This window comes from Python bivittatus, unplaced genomic scaffold (genome assembly GCF_059951505.1).
Source record: "Python bivittatus isolate LINGU-HERP-01145 unplaced genomic scaffold, Pbiv_v1 ctg000790_np1212, whole genome shotgun sequence".
NCBI classification, from domain to species: domain Eukaryota; kingdom Metazoa; phylum Chordata; class Lepidosauria; order Squamata; family Pythonidae; genus Python; species Python bivittatus.
In genome coordinates, this window is record NW_028277110.1 from 5,529,654 (window position 1) to 5,554,829 (window position 25,176).

The 25,176-nt window shown below is 41.2% G+C and overlaps 2 protein-coding genes across 2 annotated transcripts in view; one reads left to right on the top strand and one right to left on the bottom strand.

Moving 5' to 3' along the window:
• Positions 1–1,775: 1,775 nt before the first annotated feature.
• On the top strand, positions 1,776–24,875 carry UPRT (uracil phosphoribosyltransferase homolog). The gene is made up of 7 exons (XM_088129288.1): positions 1,776–2,242; positions 17,565–17,607; positions 19,501–19,570; positions 22,372–22,434; positions 22,793–22,954; positions 23,489–23,587; positions 24,435–24,875. The coding sequence occupies exons 1-7, from the start codon at positions 1,881–1,883 to the stop codon at positions 24,539–24,541; spliced, it is 906 nt and encodes a 301-aa protein (XP_087985414.1). The 5' UTR covers positions 1,776–1,880; the 3' UTR covers positions 24,542–24,875.
• ZDHHC15 (zDHHC palmitoyltransferase 15) overlaps positions 22,924–25,176 on the bottom strand; it is a 40,290-nt gene continuing 38,037 nt past the window's right edge. Inside the window, exon 13 of the transcript XR_015793613.1 lies at positions 22,924–23,162. The gene's annotated coding sequence lies outside the window, so the exon portion shown is untranslated. The remainder of the gene's footprint in view (positions 23,163–25,176) is intronic.

A 25,176-nucleotide genomic window follows, 5' to 3' on the forward strand; every position in this document is an offset into this window, starting at 1 on the left:
TGTAAAAAATAGTGGAAATAGATAAAAATTTGCAATTGTCTCTTCTAAAAGCTAGGAAAATTAGGGCACAAATGGTCTGGGCCCTCACTGTACAGGTCACCTATATTCTACAAAATTAGGATGTTAGCTTCTGTTCAAAGCTAAACCTGTATAAAACAGAAAATTAGGTAATATGGTGTGATCTGCTGCATTATAAACCATTACAAAATACAGACAGCAGCTATCTTGCCAGTAGAAAGCAGGCTGGAAGGCAAGAACAGTGGGGAAACAAACAAGGAGAGCTACTTTTGAATATCCTCTAAACTCTGGGTTTTTATCCCAGGAAATAATGCACAATATTGACACCCTAATGACTTCAAGCCTATCTTGTACCATTTGTGGCATGCGTGAATATTGTTAACAAACCAAACCAAATATACACTTGAGCTATTGCAGCCTTTATATTTCCAATATAAATATTTTTATGTTCAAGATATATTTATAGTTCAGTTTTATGCATCTTTGACAAGAAATAGTCTACTTCAGCTTGACTAGTTAGACATTTAGGTAGCTTCACCTCTTCCATAAAAAAGAACTTTCATCTACAAAAATAGTCCTATGACTAAATTGGTTAGCATGAACTTTCAGAGCTTAACTCCAATTCGCAGCAGCAGCAGCAGCAAGTTGCTGTGCCAAACTGTATTTTCTGTTAATCATAGACCTAAACAACCTCTTTAATGGGTTTACTTTTACTCTGGAGAAGCAGCGGCTATAGGGCTCAGGTCTGGAATGTGCTCTAGGGCAGGCCTACTGTTGTTTAAACCTTGTCCCCTCTTTTTCCCTGAATGCACTACGTAATAGCAAGACCACCTTGGGGAGCAAATCACACCAGTCTGGCTGTAAGCAGTGTCTTACCACATTACCACAATGGCTGCATCTGCCCATGTTACAAAGGAATATCGAAGACAGGGTCTTTCCATCTTGGCCCCAAGGCCTCGGAAATCTTGCTCTAGACAACCGCCGTTCTTTGCGTTCATGTTGTATTCCGACATGCCAAGTGGCACATTTCCCCCCCTCCATCTTTCCAAGTACAAGGCCAAAGTATAGTGCCTGTTAACTTATACCAGCGTTTTGCAACCTTGGCAACTTTAAGATGTGTGGACTGCAACTCCCACAATTCCCCAGCCAGCATGGGAATTCTGGGAGCTGAATCCAGACCTTAGAGCTGCCAAGGCTGAGCAACCCTGAGTGGTATTATTGCCGAGGCACCTTTGCCATTCACGAATACTTTCTACCTGAGGCTTAGTCCTCTGTGCAAATGCAGCCCTTGGGGTTTGTATCCAGGGCCCGTGGCTGCCTGGCCTGAAGACACCCCACCGTGGCTTATGGCACAAGGCACAGCTCAGGCAGCCGAGGGGCCACCAAAACCGGCGTTTCCCAGGAGCCACAATCAACGGCCGCCCCTTTAACTAGCCTGGTTTCGCGCAAGGGATTCCGGGAAGTGTATTTTGAGCAGCGCGCTGGGGAGTTTCCCGTCGGCGCGAACTCTCTTCCCACTCAGGGAGACGCAGCGGCCGGGCTCCAGGGACGCCCACGCGGGACTGGAGCCCGTCGGGCCGCGGCCGTTCCTCGCAGGTACGCGGCGCAGGGCCGAGCTCGGCGGTGCTGCGGCGCGAAAGGGCTCCCGCCTCAGGCAGCGAGGGGGCGGGGTTTGAGCGCACGGGCGAGAGGGGGCGGGGACCGGCCCCGCCTCCGGCCGCGGAGTGGCGGCGCGGCGCCGAGCGGCAGGCGCGGGGGCCAATGGGAGCGCCCGAGCGCGCCACGTCACTGCCCGGCACGCGGGCCCGCGGCTGAGGTAAAGCGGAGCGCGTGGCGGGGCGCCGTGGCTGCCTCGGCGGCGCATGGAGGCGATGCCTTGCCGCGACCGGCGGGCAGGCTCGGCGGGAGCCTCGCCGGCGGCGGAGCCAGGGACGCCGGCGGGCGGCGAGGCCGGGCCTCGGCAGCTGCGCTTCGTCGAACCCGGCCCGGGCAGCGGCGAGAGCCTGAGCCCGGATAGCAGCAGCAGCGGCGGCGGCGGCGGCGACGGCAGCCGCTGCTGCTGCTGTGGCGGCAACGGCGGGAACGGCTGCTGCGCGGGCGACGCGGGCGCCGAGGCGGCGGCGGCGGCGGCGCTTCAGGACTGGCCTGGGGCGGCGGCGGCCCAGCTCAAACTCCTGCCCATGAACGACCAGATCCGCGAGCTGCAGACCATCATCCGGGACAAGTAAGCGCCGGGCGGGGGCACGTCGCGGTCGCACCGAGCGCGTGCAGAGCGCCGCGCCCGCGTCGCGGACGGGCGCCAGGTTGGCGGTCCTGCGCGGGGGCGGGAGTGGTGTCAGCAGTGGGATCCCGGGCCGACGGGCGGCCTCGCCCGCGCGTCTTCCGCGCGCTCGACTGCAGCCCCGCGTGGGGAGGATGGGCGTTGCCGCCCGGCGAAGCCAGCAAGCAGGCGAGGCGCGGGGAGGGTCGGGTCGGGCTCTCGGCTTCGTCGCCGGATGCGGGCTGCACGGATGCGGGCCGATGCTGGTGCGGGAGCTCAGCTCCACGGGGCAAAGCGGCGGGGGTCTCGCTTTCCGCGTGGCAACCAACCGGAGGGTCTGCCGGAAAGCTGAAGGTGCCCCCTCCCTCTGGTTGAAGGACTGGAGTCTTATTTTGCAGAGGAGGATGGCTGTTGTTATCGTTATTATATTTTTATCCCGCCTTTATGTGTGTGCGCGCGTGTAAATAAATAAAAGGAGGTCAACTCCAGGCGGCAGACATATCTATTACCCCGATTTTCCCCACAACAACGACCCTGTGAAGTGAGTTGGGCTGAGAGAGAGAGAGAGAGGACCTGGCCCAAAGTCACCCACCTGGCTTCTGTGCCTAAGGGAGGACTAGAACTCAGAGTCTCCTGGTTCCTAGGCCAGCACGTTCACCACTCCACCAGACTGGCTCTCTGTTATGCCAGGTACAAAGTGATCCTTGGAAGGGTTTTCTTTTCTTTTCCTTTTATTGCTTTTGTACACAGGAAGAATCGAAAAATGGTACAAGAAAGGAAAAAGAGACAAAAACAAAATGTTGTACTCTTCTTTAAGAAAGTTGGGTTTGAGATAAAGGGTTAACTTTGACTACGTGGAATAACATTGATCCACTTTTTTTCATTTACGTTTTGAGAAAGAGCCAGCTTCATAAGCAGAGAGGGGTCTTTCAACAAGTAAGCCTATCAGGCCTGCTGGTGTAAAAATGACAGCCAGGCATTTGGGAATCCTGCTTGAAGACGTGCTTTAGCCCGTAAATGCTACTATATGTGGATTTTTGGTTTCAGTTCCCCTGAAATACAGGCATGTTACTGCCATTGCATAATAATTCTTGAGGTAATATTTACTTGAAATGTATGAGATATGGGTGAATCATCCATCCAGATTTTACTCAGCTAGGAGGAGTATTAGGAAGGTACAGTCACACCAGATGACACTCCCCTAAGGCATCTTCTGTTCTGTACAGTTGCCAGTCTGGGTGGGGGCAAGTGTTTGTGCCCTTGAACAATCAAGGAGTGTAGAGGAAACAAGTTCTGAAAGGCAAGCTTTCAGAATAGGGCTTTCAGTTCAAGTCTGTGTCAAAGTTCGTTGAGCGTGGAGGTGCAAGTCTGCCTCTGCTGTCTCACTGTTGCTGGCTTGCTCTCAGATCTGGCTTTGTCATAGTACTTAAGACCTGATGAGTCTAGCTGTTCTTTATTAAAGCATTTTGCTTTGTAAGAAGATGCAAAAGAGCTTTTTGGCTAGGCAGACTTTTGAGATGAAATGAATGTTCTTGCAATAATGCTGAACCTCATTTAATGGAGACTGATGGATTTCAACATTGCACTGAACCTGTATGTGGTTGGTTTGATTGTGGCTTAGCATGGAGGAGCATAATGTGAAACTCCAGTACAATACACTGCTCCTGAAAGTCCAAAGGTTTGTCACCAAATAATGTTTAAAGTGACAGAATAAATATATTGAATACATTTATTATTAATCAAACTTAGATTTTGTTCCGGCGCCACCCATTTGGGGGGAGCCCCTGTCATGCCACTGAAAGACTTAAATGTGGCCCTTTTGCAAGAAAGGTTCTGCACCCCACCCCCGACTTAGCATTACTGTGAACTCAACCACTGTGCTTATAAGCCATATGTTATGACTTAATGTACAGAATAAGTACAGCCAATTGTGATTTATTTAGTAAACCATTGTTAACTAAATCATGGCTTACTGTGATGTGTTAACCCAGTCATTATAGCATTAGTGAAATAGGAAGCAAAAGAACCCATGCTGTGGCTGCAATATGAAGCCAGAATTTTGTGTTCTGAGAATAGTAATAATTTCAATATATAATTTTTATTTCTGCCTGTAGAGCACTCAGTAAACAACAAACTGGCGCACTGTATTTCATGACTCCCACTTCAGGCTTCTTGCCAGCTCTTATAGTTACAGCAGATGGAGGCATCCAGATTTGTTATTTGTTGGTACATATAAACCAGGTTCTCTAGTTTGTTCTTCTTGTAGCAAGTCACAACTTGACTTGTTCAGAGAGAAACAAGCTAGTGTTTCTAATTCACGTAACAATAGACAAACCAAAGGTAGATTGTTGACATTTGCTGTCACACTTTCTGGCAGGAGGAATGGAGCAGGTTCGTGGGTAATGAGAGTACTGGTTTAGTGCTGCATACGTACTACATTTTGATTAGCAGAATGGTGACGGGCCCAGCATTGATCAGCAGTACCAATGTGCTTTTTGTTGATAATTCATGGAGGTTACGTATCCAGCGTTATGCTGGAGTAGCCACATGTCTAATGCTGATGGTTCACTTAAGTCCCAAATGGGGTGTGTTTGAACAAATGGCTAACTATAACTAACTTTCTAAATAGCTCATGTACTCTGGGCATCTGAGTGTTAGGATTTTGCTGCTCATTCTTATCTATTCTGATTTTGATTTTATACTTAATGTGATAATTAAATTCCTTCACAGTTTGTTGAAAGCTATTTAGATAATGTTATTTAAGTGGATGGCATATAAATGTACTTCACTGAATAACTGGTGGGCTTGCATGGTTTTCATTGGTCTTAATAACAAGCAATTTTTTTTTTAAGAAATGAAAAACAATGACTGTAGATGTTATAGAAGTTGGTACTGTCCTGTATGCAACTTCATTCTAGAATTATTTAGCCAGGAGTAATTTCCGCTAAGTACAGTGGAGCTTATTTTAAGGTAATGTCTCCTCGTTATTAAACTGATTGGAGAAATATATCCACACTTACGCTGCAGTCCTATACGTTCTTATTTAGTCCTACTGTGGAACAAGCTGGAAGTACTTTCTAGATGACATTGCAAATTACCTGAAATATTTTTCTAGGTTTATGTATTTAAAGATCAAAAACAGCAGGCAGGATGGGGCAATGAAAGTTGGTTTCCTTTTTTTTTTCTTATCAAATTAAATACAGACTTGGTTTCACATATTATGCTGAGTCAGGGATTCTAAAAGGATAAATGACCTCCTAAAATGATAAATGAATATCATTTTCAACCCCACCAAGAATAATGTTAATGATTTCATTTGGGCTAGGGTTGAGCAAGAAAGAAATGTCACTTTGAATTATAAGTTTGGAAGGGATCTTGGAGATTTCCTAGTCCAACCCCCTCCCCAAATAAAACAATAATTGCTGCTTTGTAAAATAAAACCTTTTCACTAGAAATGAACAATAAAATTTAAGGCCATATTTTTATTATGGTGGATGAGCTTGTTTGGTTTTGCATAATTCCTGAAATCTGGATTTTATTTTTTAGACAGCCATTTCTTGTTCCACATTTATTTTGGATCAACATTTGCTGTATATAGCATAAACTGTAGAAAATCCTGACTTTGTTGTTGGCTTATCCAGGAGCGAATTCTGGCAATGATTCTGTTTTGTATGTGCAATCCCAAAACATTTTTTCTTTCAGAACTTTCAAGGGTCACAACCTACAGTTTGAGAATTCCTGGGTTAAGTTATAATATGGTTTCTTTGGTTTTAGCTTAGCATGTTGTTTGCACCAAGCTATGTGGCTTATAAAACTGGCACATGGCAAGAATGGGCAGCCAATGATCTGCATGCCCCCTCCCTACAGATCATGCAACTGGACCTTGGCAACAAAAAACAGTTTTCAGCTATATGATTTTTACTGCAGTTTTTTGCAAATAAGGAAAAAGATTAGTGCCTTAAACCCCAGCCTTGGTGTATTCCTGAATTCACCTCTGTCATTTGAGTCTGGGTGGCATAAATGGCCTGGACAGCATTCAGCCAATTTTGTATACTGTAGCAATCTTAATCATCTATTTTGCTGTGTGCTGTGAATATGGCCCTAAACTATTAAGGGTCCTAAACATTACCATAACTTTGAAGTCAAATCCGCATTTATAGTGCAAAACTTTTAGGACTGATGTAATACAGTCTCAAAAGGGTATTCTGGAGTGGGTTGGTTACAACTCACCTTGGATAGGCCTGGCATGCTTTTATAACCTCTTCTTTGGATTATTGTTGTGTGTTTTCTATAGATCTGCCTTTGAAGAAGGTTTGAAACTTGGAGCTAGTGCAGAAAGTGGAGGCTATTCTCCAGAACACCCTTTTGAGACTGTATTATATCAGTCCTAAAAGAATTGCACTATAAATGCGGATTTGACTTCAAGGTTATGGTAATGTTTAGGACCCTTAATAGTTTAGGGCCATATTCACAGCACACAGCAAAATAGATGATTAAGATTGCCGAAGCTGATTCTTCTGAGGTAGGGATAAATATTTACTGGCTCTGGTCTGAAGTGTACTTGGAAAAGAATTACATTAGGATCAGTGGCTCATTTCCGTTCTCTTACATAGGCAAGAGGGTTTCTAGCCATGGTATCTTGCAATCAAAATAACAAGCAGTCATGATAAACAATACAGGAATATAAAAATGAAAGCACATAAATAAGAGGGTACAGGTAAAAGGCTTTGAAATGAGATCATCACGTGCTCCTGAACAATGATGAAACGGGACATTGGAGAGTACCCCTGGGGAAATGTTTAAGTATGAGACCTATAATGAATTTGCATCTGTAATGACAAATTACATCCTATTGCTTCAAACAATCTCTTGTGTCTTCAATAAAATGCTGTGAAAATAAATGCCACTTTACTATTAAAGGATTTGAAAAATCATAGAGTTACACCACAAATGTCTTTGCTTCTCATCTTGTAACAGTTCATTGATTTAGTTCAGTGTTAATCTCACAATATGAGATTCCTGTGTAATGGAAACATTAGGGTTTTTTTTTTAATTTCAAAGCATTTTGAGTCTTACTGTTTATAAGACTTCAGGAGCATTTTGCAAAGATCAGTAGCAAGTCATTCCTTTGCTTCTGTCTACTTTCTAAAAGACATGACAAAGACAAAAGCGGAGAGAAAGGGATAAAAGCAAGTTCTGAAATTCTTAGGCCTAGGTACTTGCTATAACACTTAGCAGGGGTGGAAATAGTTCAGGTAAAGGTTACTACTAGCTGACCTGAGGGGACAGCCAAATACATCTGGTCTCTTATCAGAAGCAATAAATTTGGGTTATTTTTTTTTCTTCCCTTCCTGATGAAATGGCTGTTACTTTGTGGATTTGTTAGATTTTGTTTCCATTTTCTCCCTCGCAACAGCAGCCTTTGAGGCTGAGCTCAACTGAGAATGATTGGCCTAAAATATCCAGTGGGCTTTCATGGCTGTGGGTGGGCATTCCTCAGTGGTCAGCCTCCAGCTTCATTTGGCCAGATGTATTGGGAAAAAAGTCTGGACGTGGTTTTTGTTTGCAAGGAATGCTAACCTGTTTTCTTTTGGAATTGTTACAGATTTACTGTTGCAATAGGTCGGTGGCTTATGGAGTTGTACTTACGGCTGTTCTTTTCTCCAAAGCTATTGCAACAGCTACTTCCAAACAATCCCACATTCTGACTGTCTATTTTGAAATAAGCCTCAGTGGGTAGTAGCACCTGGCTGACCATGTCTGGGTTTGTCAGCTGAGCAGGGTGGGTCCTGGTTTGTGCAGGCAGTGGCAGTCGTCTTCTGTATTGCTGCCTCAAAATAACATGGACATGTCCATGAACTGTCCACTGACAGTTGAGTTCAGTTTGAAGGAAATGTTGCCCTTTTCTATTGAAACAGGGTGTGTGGTGAGAGCTTTTCCTCATGTACAAATTGTACTAGGCAGCCTCCTGATTAGTTGCACGCTCCAGGGCAAGTAGAATTATTGCTTGCTGTCGCTGACTTCATACATTTGTTATTGCTGCACTCAGCAGTGGCCCACCGTGTCATGAGCAGCGTATTCCTGTTATAAAATTGTCTCACTCAAATTCCTTTCTATTAGTATTGAAACATTTATAGTTTTAAATATCTAGAATATGTTGTAAAATTAATGTGTTGAAGGATTCATTAATTTATAACTCTCAAGACGGTGCAGAAAGCAGGCATGGAAAGTGTGAAGTCCTTAATATGGAAAGTTGTCTTTCATCAAAGTGCATTTCTAAGTTCGGTTTGCTACTGTCTTTGTGCTCCATCATTAGAGAGATGTGTGTTATGGCTTAGAAAAGAGGAAAAAGAAACTGGTGTAAGATCTGTGTAGATGGGTTATCAAGCTGATAAGGAATACTGTATGTAAGTGGGTCCAGAGCTTCTGCAAATATCCTGTAGGAATGAAGAGGTTTTTTGGTGTACTGAATGATCTCAAATATTTGTTTTGAGAGAAGATTAATATTTTCCCTTTAAAGTATTATATTAGTATATTTCATTAGCACTATATTTAATGCTAATAACATTCCAGAACCTTTAATGCCTCCCTGAAATAAGTAGATGCTTAATCATGGAATGCTTGAAGCAAGATTTCAAACATGGGTGATTCTTCTCTTGTCACTCAATAGAGAATAACAGCTGATTGTACTGGAATATTACAGGGGCTGGAGAGGAGAATATGAAATACAATTAAGAGAGTAAGATGCAGACTTCTCCAAAAAAGATCTGTCATACAGAATTGGGCTAGGCCGAGTGACTGAAGGAACAGTAGAATCAAAAGGTGTGGACTGTGGTGATCGTTGCTGCAGTAGTAGTTAGGTGAGGGGGTCCCTGTGTGCACTGCCTGTATCCAAAAGGGGTATGTGTTAATTTTTGTACTTTAATTCTTTTAAAGTGAAATTCAGTATTATTGGACTCTTTGATTTGTATATACCAAATACAGTGGAACCTTGGTTTACGAACGCTTCTGTTAACGAACTTTTCGGGTTACGACCAGCTCCGGCCGCAAAATTTTGCTTCGGTTTGCGAACTCCGCCTCGGGGTACGAGCAGGATACGCGGCCATTTTCCCTCCTGTGACACGGTCTGCGGCCATTTTTCTGCCCCTGACACGTGGTCTGCGGCCATTTTTCCGCCCCTGACACGTGGTCCGCGGCCATTTTTCCACCCGACACGTCGTAGGGAGGGGGACTCTCCCTCCAAGCAATAGCCGCCTCCCTGTCCTCCACGCCAGAACGGATTAACAGTAATTACATTGAACCTTATGGGGAAATTTGCTTCGGGTTGCGACCAATTTGGGTTGCGGCCAGAGTCACGGAACGAATTAAGTTCGTAAACCAAGGTTCCACTGTAGAATGTTTTAAAAGTAGTGCCCTTTATTGTTGCAAGAGTTTGCATATGAAGAGCTCTCTTCTATGAGTTAATAATGTCTTTGTAAGCTGCCCAGGGTCCCCTGTTGTGGGGGAGATCGGCGGTGGAGAAATCCCATAAATACATACATACATACATACATACATACATACATACATACATTCGTGCTTGAAAACAGAAAGGATGACTGTTAGCTGTTTTGCTTTCTTCAATTCTGCAGGCAGTGTGATAAAACCTGGGAGTAATGCTGCAGTTCCAAATTAATTGTAATTTCTGTATGTACCCTAAAATGTTTGATGGAGTTCTCCATTATATGGCCCTAATCCAAAAAATTATTTATACTCAAGGCTAGTCAGTAGGGTAAGAAGGTTCAGGAACTTAAATTGATTTCATGCAGGCTGCTCTGTATGAATCCATCCCATGAATACTTTTCAGATATGACCACCAATTGAGGCAGGTTTTATCAGAGTAGATTCAGTTGAGAAAGCCATTGGTGTCCCCCATTCTGCCAGAAGAAGATGAATGATCAGAGATTATGCAGAAATTTTTAGTTATATCTTAATAATGAAATTTCTTTTTGAGACAATTACTAACAGAAGCTCTGTGTCATGTAGATGTTTTAGCATTGTAGGTCGGTTATTGGCCATGATGGATAGAGATGATTAAAGTTGTTGGCCAGAACATCTAGGGGCACTATGTTGGAAATTGCTAGCAACTAAGATTTCTGTAATTATTGGTAGTATTGATTATGACGTTCTTCTGAATTGCCTTCATGGGCTAGACTTCAGAGTATTGAAATGCATGGGTTCTAGTCCTTCTATTATGAAATAAATAGGTGATATTTTGAAGGTTATTGTTTTACACTATGGCACTAGAATTCCACTGCTGCCCATAGAATTTCATAGGGTATGGTCCTGTCCCAATGCCTTAAATATTTCTGTGAAACCAATATGCGGTTGACATCCAGCTGAGTGCTTCTCGGCACCTAATTTTAAGAATACAGTTGGTATCTGCAAATATAGTTTGGATTTGACAGTGGGTTAGATGAGGATAAACGTGTTGAAGTTAAATTCTGATGTGATAAATATGCTATTGATTAGTAGAAAATTATGCTCTGTAATTGAGATTCAGCCTAATTTTAGAGGTAGGGGGCTTGTGCCTTCCTCAAAAGAGCAAGGTTGCCTTCCTCTTTCTTTAGGCTTTGCATTAGTTTAATTTTCTATTTTCTACTTTTAATTACTGTTAGCCTAAGATAGTGAATAGAATAGAAAAGTGGAATGTAAATCAGATAAATAATTGTTCCTTGATCCTATACTGACAGAATTTCTAAGGAGGTGGCATGGAATATGACTATCTTATTTAATGTATTAGCTGCAATAATTCACGTGCTGCACAAACCCCTGCACTTCACGTTGAGACTGCTGCAGTGTGCTCTGTAATGGGTTAATCTTGGAAAGCATTTGGAAGTAGCAATAGGCATAACATGCAGCATCCAAATTACTACTCAGTGCATAGTACAATGATCAAATCATACCAGTATGAAAAAAGCTGGTTGTGAAACTGTCCTGCTGTTAAATATCTGCAGCAAAGGCCCTTTAGGGTACGCCCTCATTCAGAGACCCACAGAAAGGATTTCAGTACTCATGTCTTGAGTGCGGCCTTTTGAGTTAATTCCCACATCTTTTGAATTCTGCATCTTAAGTACTTTCAACTATGCTCTTAATTTGTTTTTATATTTTGCTTTCTGCTCCCTGCCTTGAATGTGCTTCTCAGGTGGGAAGGTAGGCTATGAATCCAGTAAATAAATCTCATTGAGCCTCGCTAGGCTTTCTGTACCTGTAGATCTGCATAACCTGAACATGCATCCTAAAATGCGCTGTTGATCTCTTATAGCTGGACTTTGCAGAGGAAGATCAGTTACAGTGGGCAAGTTGGTTTGCCAAGGACCTGTATTTGTACAGTAATTATTGGTAATCACAGAACCAACTAGATACAATATAAGCAACGTGGAGTTGGTTTTTTCTATGTTTGTGTTTTCTTTAAAGCAGATGCAGAGGTTCTGCTGTGGTGGCACAGAAGCAGAGAGAAGTGCAACTTTCTTACTTCATGCTCGTCTAAACTAAATCATCCCCTAGAAATACATATTTAAACTTAAATATGGATTCAGAGAAAAGTTATATCTGTGTTTATTTAAAAAAAAAAAAAACTAGTGCTAACCGAAAACCCAAAAGAAATATCCAAGAAGATTGGAATTCCCTGACAAAAAGTATGGAAGCTTATGTGTGAAGTGGAACGAGTCTTTTGAAAATGTGTTAACCTGATCCGGTGATTTCAACTTTTCACTTGGTGATCTGCACAAAAGAGCAAAGATTGTATTAAATATGCTCGATCATACTGATAATTCAGGAGGCACCACTCTGAAATTCTTCAGTGTATTGTTTTGTTAGATTTATATCCTGCCTTTCCTCAAGAGCTCAAGGTGGCTTACATGAAGAATCATTTTATTCATTTTATTCCCACACAGGCAACCTTGCAAAATAGTTGGACTGAGAGAGAATGAGTGGCCCAACATCACCCAGTGAATTTCCATAGCTGCTGGTAGACTTGAACTTGGGTATCCTGGGTCCTGGTCCAACATCTTAATCAATATACCACAGTTTTAATTATTAAAATATTAACTTTTTTTCCTGTCAGGCATCTGCTGCTGTTGTTGGATGTTAGAGGATTTTAGTATGTTGCAGAAAGATTTTGAAGGTAGTTGGTGGAGGTATTCATGTGTAGAGCCAGTCTACAGGGCTACTGTGGAGCATCTCCTTGGCTTTTTGTCCTGATGTGGCACAAGAATTGGTGATGGCAATCCTGGAGATAAGCAGAAAGCAACTCCTTGTGGTGCACTCAGCTAGGCAGCTGGAGAGTGTCAGGCCACCAGTGAAGGCTTGAGGGTTGACTATGGGGCTGGAGCGACAGCTACAGAGCTCTTGCAGAAAACTGGCAGCAGTGTAGCAGCCTTTAGTACGCTGCTGATCAGCTGGCCAGGCGTGCAGGAGTTATAGGAGATGGGAGGAAGCCAGCTAAGGACTGAAGGCAAGTGTCATATCAGCAGTGACATCACCTGCATCTCTTTGTGGGAGGGGGTGGTCCATCCCCTCCTCAAGAAGCCATCCTTGAAACCAGCAGTACTGAACAATTTTCATCTAGTCTCTAACCTTCCCTTTCTGGGGAAGGTGGTTGAGAGGGTGATAGGCTTGCAGCTCCAAAAGGCTCTGGAGGAAATGGATTATCTGGACCCATTGCAGTCTGATTTTAGGCCAGGCTATAGTACTGAGGAGACATTGATTGAGTTTGTGGATGACTTCTGGAGGGGGAGGTCCAGGATAGGGGTGGTGCATCTATCCTGGCCCTCCTTGATCTCTCAATGGCTTTTAGTTAACTCAATCATGATATCCTTCTGGACTGACTGAGGGGTTGGAAGTGGGAGACATGATTCTCTAGTGAGTCTCTTCCTTCCAAGGTCAGTTCCAGTTGGTGATAGTGTCAGCCTTATGAAGTAGACCTGTTCAAGAAATCAACTCCATGCAAAGACTAGAACTGTACTATATTGAGATAGACCATAGAATAAAATCTTCCAAGTCTATGTATGTTTTTCCTTCCTTCCCTCAGCAGAGAATCTGTCTGAGTCTTTCTCATACTCTCCCATTCCCCTGAGCTTAAGATAGCCCTCAGCCTCTGCTTTGTGGGGTGCCACGGGGCTTGATTCTTTCCTGCTTCTATTTAACATCTGCATGAAACTGCTGGGCAAGGACATCTATCGCAGAGGCTTAAGTATCATCAGTATGCTGATGATGCTGAGTTGTACATCTCTGCCCCAGGCTGCCCAAATGCTGCTGTTGAGGTGCTTTCCCAGTGCCTTGGAGGCTGAGCAGGTCTGCATAGGGAGGAAATGGCTTCAGCTCAACCTTGACAAGACTGAGTGACTGTGATTTTGGGAATCAGTTGCACCCATTCCTAGAATGGGAGATATTTCTCATGGTCATTCATGCCTTAGTCACCTCCAGTATGGACTATTGCAACACACTGTACATGGGGTTGCCCTTGAAAAACATTAGGAAGCTTCAGCTGGTCCAGAATGCTGTGACATGGGCAGTCCTGGATGCTCCACAATACACCCATATGATGTTGCTGTTTTGTGAGCTGCACTAACTTTTAGTAGGCTTCTGGATGCAATTCAGGGTCTTGGTTGTCATCTTTAAAGCCCTACATGACATGGGGCCAAGTTACTTGTGGGACTGCCTCCCCAAATATTTCTGCCTGCTGGTGAAGCAGTGTCACTTGGGGGGTCCTCAGAAGAGTGCCTTCTTTCTCATGACACCTGTCTTGTGGATCATCCTCCCCCTTGAGATATGGACAACCTCAGCCCTGCTGGCCTTCCACAAGGTTGTGAAGACCTGGTTATCCCCCCAGGCCTTGGAGTCAAGGTGCTCATAAGAGTTCTGATATGGGTGAGGTGTATTTGTTTGTAAGATCATTACCTTTTATGCTTTGGATTGTGTTTTTGTTTCATTTTGAGCTACTTGCCACCGAGAGTGCCTTTGGTAGATGGGCTGCCATATAAATATGTTCAATAAATAATACTGTTTGCTAGGCATTTTTGTTTATATTTGTATGTTGAGCTTTTGGGGGGAATAAATCATTTCATGAAATAATTTGAGGAGAGATTGGACTGCCTGATTTCAGGGCTAATGCTAACAGTGCAGCAGTTTACAATAAAAAGGAGATTTGGGACAGTTGAATTTGGGAGCTGGTTTCCATAGAAGCAGCTTGAAACAGTATGTTTCTATTAGTGAAATCCACAATTAACTGAAGGCAAACATGTGGGAACCCTTTATGTTTCTGTTCTGTTGATGACTGTTTTATGTTACTTAGCACTTCTTTAAAAATTCTGTTTATTTCAGCAGTTGGAAACTGTGACTGATTTTAATTTTTTAAAATGAATCAGATTTAGGCTTTAGGTCTATCAGAGTATATATTAACAATTGTTCATCTCTATAATGCCCAGGTTTCTTGTTTGCTTCAACTGCTTTGGTTGCCCCCTTGGAATTTGTTCATGAGGAATACCTGGTAACTTCAACAAAGTTTAGCTAGACCCACATTGTAGCATGTGATATTAATTTGAGAAGGGGGTCTTAAAGACAAACTCCTAACTATTTTAAGTTAATGTGACACACGTACAGGGTGGGCAGAAGACAGATTGGATTTGCTAAGTGATCGCTTGATGGTTTATACTAGATTGAATGATTTCTTGAGTGCCAATTAAAAAAAAACCTGGAAGGTCTGGAGCTGACATGGCAGAAAACAAGGAGTCTAAGACCAGACAATATCATTTTGTAAACATATGCCAGATGTAACCAACTGGCCAGCATAAGAAGCAGGCTTGAAACAATCTGTTACTAAAGGGTAGGGAAAAGAATCTCAGGATTTAAGATATTGTATATCTGATTCTTTGCCTTTGTAAAAGCTAATGCTCTAACTAAGGTTGGTTCTATCTGCAGTGAAGCATCTTATCTATGCAACCATCCTGGACTTCCCACAAGAGCACCTAATTCCTAGAGAAGGAATTATTACAGTTTTCTGGGAGCAACCCTTCATAATTATAATTTCTTCTCCCACTATGGTGCTGAAAAGAAAAGGCTTAGAATAATGAGGCAAAATAATGGTGCAATGAGATTTTTCTTCTCCCTCTATAATTCTTGTGCTTCCAGAGAGTTGCCCCAGCTCTTTAGGACAGATTTTGATGGAGGGGGAGTCTTAAGAGGGCAAGGATATAGTTTACTACTGTTCTGCAGCAGAATGATTTAGTGAGATTCTGTATGTACCAGATTGGCTCAGCCAATATAGCAGCAGGTTGGTGGTCTCAAACCTCTCCCAGAAGTCCTCTGAATCTTCACCCCCTGTTCTGGCTTTGTCTTAGTCAGTACCACCTATCAGTGCCCTTTCTGACATCCTTCCCCTAATCCTGATGTATGTGAAAGATATGGCTCTCACAACCTGTGCTGTCCATTTGGCAATTAAAAGGTAAAAATGAAAAAAAATGCTGTAATGCAAACTCCTGGCAAGTGACAGAGGATTTAGCCCTTCCTTGGTAGATATACTAATTTCACAAGACATAAGCAAAATCAAACTTTTGAAATACGGAAATCCCTGTTTACATAGTCAAATGCAAATAGGATGAGTAAAGAGAAACTACAAAAAAATAATGTAATGCTCTGGACAGATCACGATGATACTTGTAGTGGGCTGTGAGAATAACCTTGAGGAAGAGGAGGAAGAGCTGCAGCCAAGGCAACAATCAGATAAGAGAAATCTCAGCCCAAAGCAGGAATAGAATTTGAGAAAGGGTCTTGGACTGGACCCTCCTCTTTAGAATAAAGGCGGGAGGGGAGGCACATTCAGAGTTGCAAGATTCTGTTACTGTAACCTTATAATAAAAATAGTTTTAGTATTCATGACTTTGGTGTTCAAGTCTGGTCTACCTTGAAGGGCTGACAATACTGGTTTGCTACAAATTCTTTCCTAAGGCACTGAAGCAGGATGCAAATTATCCCAGAAAAAATATATTTTAATATAATTAATATCCTTGTACATGTCTGAGATTTGATGTAAGTTGGACATAAAACTCAGATTCATAATTTGGAGAGAAAGGAGAAAATCAGCACCACAGAGGAAAACAAATCAACAATATAATATGGAATTCTGCTAATTTTTGTTACCTATGCCTACAGGAATAAGCTACTCTTATCTGCTTCAAATTACCTGGCCTTTCTTCAGATTCCTGGAGATTCCAAAACAGAATCAGAAATTGGGGAGAACAAGTATTAGTTATCGGCTTTTCCCAACCCGAGGTCACAGCTTCTCCTCTTGTTTTTCATCCTTTTAAAACTATGTATGGGAAGAAAGTATCTGATGCTCTGTGAACATGACAAAGCATATATCTCCTTTGTGAAGATATAGATTGTATTTGAGATGAGGGAATGTATATTCTGTGTCTGAGCTTGCAGCTTGTGCCACCTACAGCCACACCACCACCCACAGTTGAGGATGTTACAAGGCTTTGAAATCTGTGGAGTTATGGGGGGGGGAAGGATATAATATATGCTAAAGTCTGCTCCTTAGTGTATCAAATTGGCTACATATTCATGTACATTTGATAATAAGTAAAGGTGATTTGCTGTTTAATTTGTGAATCACCCACCATTGCTTGCTGTTTGTTGCAAACTTTTTTCATACCTTAAATAATGAATACATGCTTTAAAAAGATAAATAATATATATTTTTGTCAGGGTCTCTTTAAGTCTGACTAGAAGCATTAAAAGAAATTAATTTTAATAAAATGCAGAGGTATAGGATGTTATTGAGCTTTGAGGAATGTTCTTTGCAAGTTGCATTTTGTTTTATTAAACGCTCATTTTTGAGATTTTTTGGTGGCTTAAAATAAATGTTGAAAGAGTTTTGTTCATAGTACTTAAGGTAATCCTGTCTCCTTATTGTAGCCCAAATAATAAAAGTTACAACAACAGCGACGAATAAACAAAAGGTTCAACAAACTCCATAGCAGAAAGACATGGCTTCAGTAGATCTTTTTGATGGAATTTCTCTCTGGCAGTATTGGCTGTTGCTATAATGATTAATGTTCAAGGACCTTAGTGACATCAGATATAAATGTAAAGTCTAGACATTCTCTCATAAAATAATAGATAAAATAAATGTGCATGTTGCTAGTGTCATACTTTAATTATATTAAATATTCTGGGACAACAGAGTGATTCAAACTTAAGTTGAATCCCTAATGAAATTGATTTCTTCCTGCTTTTTGTCCAGGACAGCCAGTAGAGGTGACTTCGTATTTTCTGCTGATCGCTTGGTAAGCAATATTTTTCATGCACTTTATGTTGTGTTCATTAATGAAGGTATTATTACCATAATGACTCCATCTTTATACTTGTAGATTATTTAAAAATCAGTTATTAATACTATTAATGGTAGTATAGTTGCATTATTATGTTGCATTTTCATATTGTAATGCAGTTATTTCATCAAAGATTAGTGGGATTACTTAATATAAAATTAGAATTAAAGTTTAAATACTATTTTTTTAAAAGCAGAAGTTTCTTTTTCCCAGTGTCAAGATTTATTTACTTGTTTTTGCCAAGCAAAATGTTTCCACATAATTTTGTTGTTCAGTCGTTAAGTCGTGTCCGACTCTTCGTGACCCCATGAACCATATTGCGCCAGGCCTTCCTGTCCTTCACTGCCTCCCTGAGTTTGCTCAGTTTCATGCTCATTGCTTCAGTGATGCTATCTAACCATCTCATCCTCTGCCGTCCTCTTCTCCTTTTGCCTTCAATCTTTCCCAGCATCAGGGTCTTTTCCAAAGACTCCTCTCTTCGCATTAGGTGACCAAAGTATCTGAGCTTGAGCTTCATTATCAGTCCTTCCAATGAGCAATCAAGGTTGATTTCCTTTAAGATTGACTGGTTTGACCTCCTAGCAGTCCAGGGGACTCTTAAGAGTCTTCTCCAGCACCACAGTTCAAAGGCATCAATTCTTCGGCGCTCAGCCTTCTTTATGGTCCAGCTCTCACAGCCATACATTATTACTGGATTCCACAAGTGATCCAGGATCCATTATGGATTCTTGAATGTACATCCTAAAAATTTATGATAAACTATTTTCCACATAATAGTTTATCATAAATTTTTAGGATGTACATTCAAGAATCCATAATGGATCCTGGATCACTTGGTATCTTTAGGGTACTTTTTACTTAATGTAACCAGTTTTAAACTATTGGACAATTATTACTGTATTTTTCAGTGCCAGTTTTCTTGGAAATACCTGTTTACATGGAATCTCATCATTTTTCTTTCCCTCCTATTTGATTATGGTACTAGCTGATTCATGGAGATGGTTCCAGTATATATACAATGGGAAGAACCAGAAATCATCATTCACACACATGTTCTTTGGAAATCTTGTTTTATTGCCTTTTGAAAAATTCTAGAATCAAAGGGTTAAATGAGTAAACTCTGTTGTTTGGGTTGGTTCAGCAGTAATGCCAGTAGTGATGTGGAGAGAACTCTCCAAGATACTCTCCATTTATCCATCATTGTTGCTGTCCTATAATCTCATTTGGAATACCGTGTCCCATTCTGGCATCACATTTTAAAAGGGACATAGAAAAACTTGAGGAAGTTGAGAGGTACTGGCATGATAAAGGGTATGGAATGAAGGTTGGTTAAAGGAGTTGGACTAAGGGGAAATATGTAGTGCTCCACAAATATCTAAAAGGCACCCAGGGAAGGACATTTGTTCTGTATTGAAACCAAAAGCAGGACAAAGGCAAAGGGATGAAGCTAAAGGAAAGTAAGAAATCTTTTCTAATATTCAGTCAGAATCTACTTTCTGGCGGTTGAACGGTCTGCCTGAAACAATGATGGATTCTTCCTTGATGGAGGTTCTCTGAAGGGGGCTGTATGGCAACTTTTAGAGAACGTTTTAGTGAATTCTGCACTACGCAAAGGGTTAGATTAGATGACCTCTTCCGATTAATTCATTCTGTGAAACTGATTTTGTCTTACTGGCGTAATTCAACTTTTGAATTACTATTTTGTAGATGGTTAAATAAAATCCATTAGGTTTACTTTAGGCTAGGGAGGAAACAAGTTGTGCTTACAATGAAAGTGAAAAGAAACCTTAGGGCATTTATTGAAACTATGGTTTTGCTGTGATTATTTGAATTTTACCTCTCTTGCAGATCAGGCTTGTGGTTGAAGAGGGATTAAATCGGCTGCCATACACAGAATGCACAGTAACCACTCCAACAGGTAAAAGGAGGTAGAAGCTCCCAAGGGGTGGGGTGGCCCAGGCCAAATTACAAAAAGGGTTAGGGTCGCAATTATGACAGTTACAGCGTCCCATGGTCACACGATCACCATTTGCGACCTTCACTACCAGTTTCTGTCAAAGTCAGTGGGGAAGCTGGTAGAAGTTTGCAAATGGCAATCGCATGACGTCGCACTTAATGACTCTGCAGAATTTGCCTAACGGCTGTAATTGTGATAAATCAGTGTGGTCATGTGATGTTGCACTTTATGACTGCATCCCTTGGTGATGGAGTTCTTGGTCCCAGTTACTTGTTAACTGAGGGCTACCTGTGAAAGGCTAAAAGGGATAGATAACAGATGTATAACCAATCATAGAATTAGCATAAACCAATAAATTATTAAACAAAACATGGAATACTTTTTAGCAGAAATGTTATATAACATTCCCAGGAGATTGATGTCCTTGTCTGCTTTTTATTGTTGCAGGCATGAAAGAAAAACAAAGTGTATGGAAGACTAATGGACTTCTATGAAGTCAAAATGTGAATTGCTTTGAATTATAAAAAAAATGAACATGATAGTTTCTTGGTCCAATTTTTTTGTGGGAAGTACAGATTAAACAATACCTTGAGGAATACAAATAAACCAGTAAACAGAGGGTTCTCTCAGTTTTCTTAACTGTAGGATTGATCATTAGGTCAATGCTGTGATCATTCAAATACAGGTAGTCCTCATTTAGCTACTGCAATTGGAACCAGCAATTCTGTCGCTAAGTGAAGTGCTCATTAAGTGGGAAATCATGTGACCATGACTGCTTTCCTTTTCCCCACTCCCCCACCCTTTGGAATGCTCACCTTGGTGCTGGGATAATTAGCAAGAAGGGAATTAATGTTTGTATTTACATTCATTGGAGAGGAAGGGAATACAAGAGAGTAGGCAGGCACACAATGGGGAAATACACATTGAAAGGAATGTGGTGGTGCTGGCAACCCTGAGCACGCTCCGTAAATAGCCAGTGTATTTCCCATTGTGTGCCTACTTCCTCTTTTGTAATCCCTTCCTCTCCATCTCTCCGCTCTGCGGGGCAGGGGGAACAGGTCAGGCAAAGGAGAGACTGCCTACAGAAATTGTTTGTTTCTCCCTACCCCCAAGAGTGGAGAGATTAGAGAAGGAGGCCAGGTTGTTTGTGTAGCGCACTCATGCTGCCATCGCCACTGCATTGCTTTCAGTGTGTATTCCCCACTGTGTGCCTGCTTACTCTCTTGTAATCCCTTCCTCTTCAGTCTCTCTGCTCTGCAAGGGGGAAAGAAAGAAAAACAACAGGTCAGGCACAGGACAATGCGTACATGACTGAGGGACGCTGCAAAGATTGTAAATGTGGGCATGGGCACAAAGTTACTTTTTCACTACTGTCATAGCTTTGAACAGTTGCTGAATGAGGCAGTTGGTAAGCGAGGACTACCTGGACTATTTATCTAACATGTTCATCTTGCCTCTGATCAGAGCTTTTTGGGGAGTGCATATGACCCCAGGTTTCGTTGAAGTGGGTCTGAGAAATGTTGCAACTGTAGTTAACTAGCAAGGATATGATAAGTTCACTTCTTATTTTTGTATCAATATATCCTTCTAATTAGTTCCTTTGAGAGCTTTTGTGTAAGTAAGAGCTTTATATTTTCTGATTCATGGATTAGACCCAGACAGGATCAGTTGGAAACATAAGGATGTGCTTCTTAAGTGCTGGTAAAGGTGAAGATAAAATCTCCTTTAGGCTGAGCACTCTTCGTGGTGATTTCATGGCTGCATCTGTGTAGTTTTCTTGGAAACCATATACAAGTGGCTTTGCAGTTGCCTGTTTCTCCAATGTATTTTGACTCCCCAGCCGGGTCTACAGGTCTGGGATTTCCTAGTGGCCTTCCATATAAGCATGGACGGGTTCAAATTGGTTAAACTTTTCGGTTTCAGCTATGGTTGGCCAGGTATTAACTTCAGACGTTCAAAATCATGGGCTGGCTTCAAGAAGCATGCTTTGCATTCAGTCAGTTGGCTTTTTGTTCTGGCAGAAATGGCTGAACGAGCTGCATAATCAAGCCAGAGTCTATATGACTGGAGCAATAATCTGTAACTATTGATAAATAAATAGAGTCATTCTCTTAATTTTGCCTGGGATCTTGCTCAGCACATTAGCCTAAAGTAGCTTTCTTGACCTGATACGTTTCTGCCTGCAGGCTGGAGTTTGGGAAGTCCCAAGGCAAATCTATTGGGCAATTGGGGAAGGCTTCATTAAACAAGTAATGGAGCTTCCATAGTTATTTTTTCACTTCTTTGCAGAGGTGACTAGATTCTTTCCTCAGATTTCTGACTTGGAGTGGTATAAGAATATGGAAGATATATACAACTAATTATTTAACAACAGCAACTCATTGGGCTTTTCCTTCTTTGTGTGTATCCAAAGAAAATTATGAATGTGACTAAAATTTAAGAGGGAAATTTATTAATTGACTACTGTGCAGATGGTAATGAGATTTCAGCACTTAAAAAGAAATACATCTGTAAATTTTTGCAGTGAAAGTGCATATTAAGTTAAATTTTATTTCTTGTCACAGAAGGTTAGCCATTGCAATATTGTCCTGTCTTTCTGTGACTGGTAAGTTGCAAGTTTATAGATCCTCATTTTTGGTATTTAAACATGTCATTGCACTAAAAGAAGCCTGGGAAGTGAAGTTACTAGGTTTACTACTGAATAACTTGAAAAAGATATCAACCTCTGTGGAAACGTCTTTATTCATGTGTCTTTTCAACAGGGTACAAATACGAAGGAGTGAAATTTGAAAAGGGAAACTGTGGAGTCAGCATAATGAGAAGTGGTAGGTCACTTAAAGTTTCTTGTGTGCTTGTTGATATTTGTTATTATTAATCATATACCAATAATGCCAGAATGCAAATTGGAAAACAGTGCATGCAATTCACCTATTTAAGATAGATAACCATATTCAGGAAAATAGTGTAGAGTTACAAGGGGACTGACAGTACAAATACCATTTTTAAAGCTAGTATTTGTGCGTTCAAAAGACCAGCTGTATAAGTCCTTCCTGAATTTTATTCGAATGAAGAAGACATAAAATTTATGTCAAGAAGGGAAGGTCCTTCTGCTTGGAAACACTACGAAATCTGCTTGCCCTTCTTCGATGCGTAACTTTTTCCTGTTTTCCTCTCCCACTGAAGGCGAGGCAATGGAACAGGGCTTGCGTGATTGCTGCAGATCTATACGAATAGGGAAGATCTTGATCCAGAGCGACGAAGAGACCCAGAGGGCCAAAGTATACTATGCAAAATTTCCACCAGACATCTACAGGAGAAAAGTCCTCCTCATGTACCCAATTCTGAGTGAGTGCTTTAAAGAGTGTATTAGAAGCTGTGTGGACCGCAGAGTGCTCAGTTGGAACATGGATAAGTCACTGGCTAGATGACAGGCGTTAGCTTCTTGTGAGCCACAAAATACACAAGTTTCGTGCTTTGCTGGAAGGTCTATTCAGTGATCTAATTTAGCTGGCAAAACATTGATCCTGGGCTGCACATATTGAGGGAGAGGAATCTGATAATATAAAAGGAATGAATTCAACTAAGCAAAGGGAGTTATTGCTAGCTAATATAATTTAAGTGATGGCATGTTTAAATCTTCATAAAATATGTAGTAATTGACTATTTTTTCCTGAGTTCTAAGCTAGCCAAATATTTTGTAGAAGTTTCTTGAAAAGAATTGGGAATAGATTGTGCCACAGTTACTCAAACTCCAGTTGTAATCGTACTGAAAGGAAAGATGACTGCGACACACACCAAGTTTGAAAAGACACTTGGATAATTCAAAACTCTGTTTTCTACCCTCTCTCTTTCCACTCTTCTCCCCCACCCATTGACCAGGCACTGGCAACACTGTGATAGAGGCTGTAAAGGTTCTTATAGAACACGGGGTTCAGCCAAACGTCATAATCCTGCTGAGTCTGTTCTCTACACCCCATGGTAAGTTCAGGCAGCAGGGCAAACTAGTAGCATGCAATGAAATAAGAAGGGTGTTTGTGGGGAAAAGCTTAGCTCTCTTTTCATCCAAAGAGATCCCTGCACACGCTGGAAATGAATAGAGAAAACTCAACCACAAAAAGTATTATAGGTTATAGTTGATTTCTTTAAAAAGAGGCAGACAGAAGGTTTCAATATAGATCTATAACTAAACAAATATGTAAATCTAATGAGAACTTGATAAAACAATCTGTTACATGGAAAGGCATAATCCTTAACCCATCTGCTGCAAGATTTTAAAAAACAGGCTGCCTTTGCTGAACCCCATTGAAGGCACTGGTGTAAAAACCTTCAAATTTCAAGGTACAAATCGAGATGGAATGAATAATCTATCAATATACTCCTTTAACATTTGGAAAGGTTTTCAACATTCCTGTGTAGTGAAACCCTTTCATGTCAGGTTCATAAAAAACCAGTTTAATTGAAAGAGATTCCTCGTGTGTGCATGTGTGGTTGTGTGTGTGTTTGATGCCTATCAGGACCCAACTGAGTTTTCCCTTACTTATGTAAATAAGAGTATTCTGGAGAGGATCATTTCTGTATTATAGAGGTATCATTGAACTCCTTGTTATAGCCACAGAAACTTCATAAGCTATCACATATAAATTAAATATATGTCCAAAGAGAATACAGCTGTTAAATTTACAGAATACTGGGGAAGGAAAAAAAAAATGTTTGTCAACTGTTGATTGAAGCTTGTAATAATTGGATAAGGAGAAAAAGGCACATTCCAGAAGTGGAAAATCAACATAACTATATATATATAATTTACAGTTTTCTCTTTTTTAAGGTGCCAAATCAATAATCCAGGAATTTCCAGATATCACAATTTTAACAACAGAAGTTCATCCAGTTGCACCTACACATTTTGGGCAGAAGTATTTTGGAACAGACTGAAGTACTTAACCTGTTTGTGTTTTGTTACTGTAAGATATTATTATATCATTTTTCTACATTTTATAATTTGAAGTGGAGGTATCTATGGGAGTATTTAACATCTTTGTTTTTCTTTTTTTGTCCAGAGGTGAAAATAGTTGACCTGCGCTAATTTTTTATTTAAAAGGATAGATACTTGATCTTAAGTCTAGTTTTGTTTTAATAATGAGTTGGGGCAATAAAGCACACCATAGACATCTAATGTTGGGCATATTCAAAGTGCTGCCCTCTGCTTTATTTATTCTTTGTAGCCAGTTTGGCTGATTGCAACGGTAAAATAAACTAACTGTGAAGGCACCATTGTCTGTATTATTATTATTATTATTATTATTATTATTATTATTATTATTCAACTAAACTTTTTTCTGAAACGGATGGATTTTTCACTGGAAACAAGTGACACGTTTGTGCCAGTCTTTGGATGTAATTTTAGTTTTCCTAGATTGCATTCTCAAGCTGTGCAGAAGTTATGAGACGATAATAAAGATGTGTAAACAAAATGCAGGCAGAATTCAAAGGATGGTGTGTACAAAATATTACACTGTTCACACTTGCCCACATATGAATATATGAGTCAGCAGATGAGGCCATGCATG

Bases quoted from the DNA above. Each gene is read 5' to 3' on its own strand.
- UPRT (XM_088129288.1), top strand. From the start codon at position 1,881: ATGGAGGCGATGCCTTGCCGCGACCGGCGGGCAGGCTCGGCGGGAGCC. The intron at 2,243-17,564 runs GTAAGCGCCGGG...CTTTTTGTCCAG, and splicing joins CAGACCATCATCCGGGACAA to GACAGCCAGTAGAGGTGACT. The intron at 23,588-24,434 runs GTAAGTTCAGGC...CTCTTTTTTAAG, and splicing joins TCTGTTCTCTACACCCCATG to GTGCCAAATCAATAATCCAG.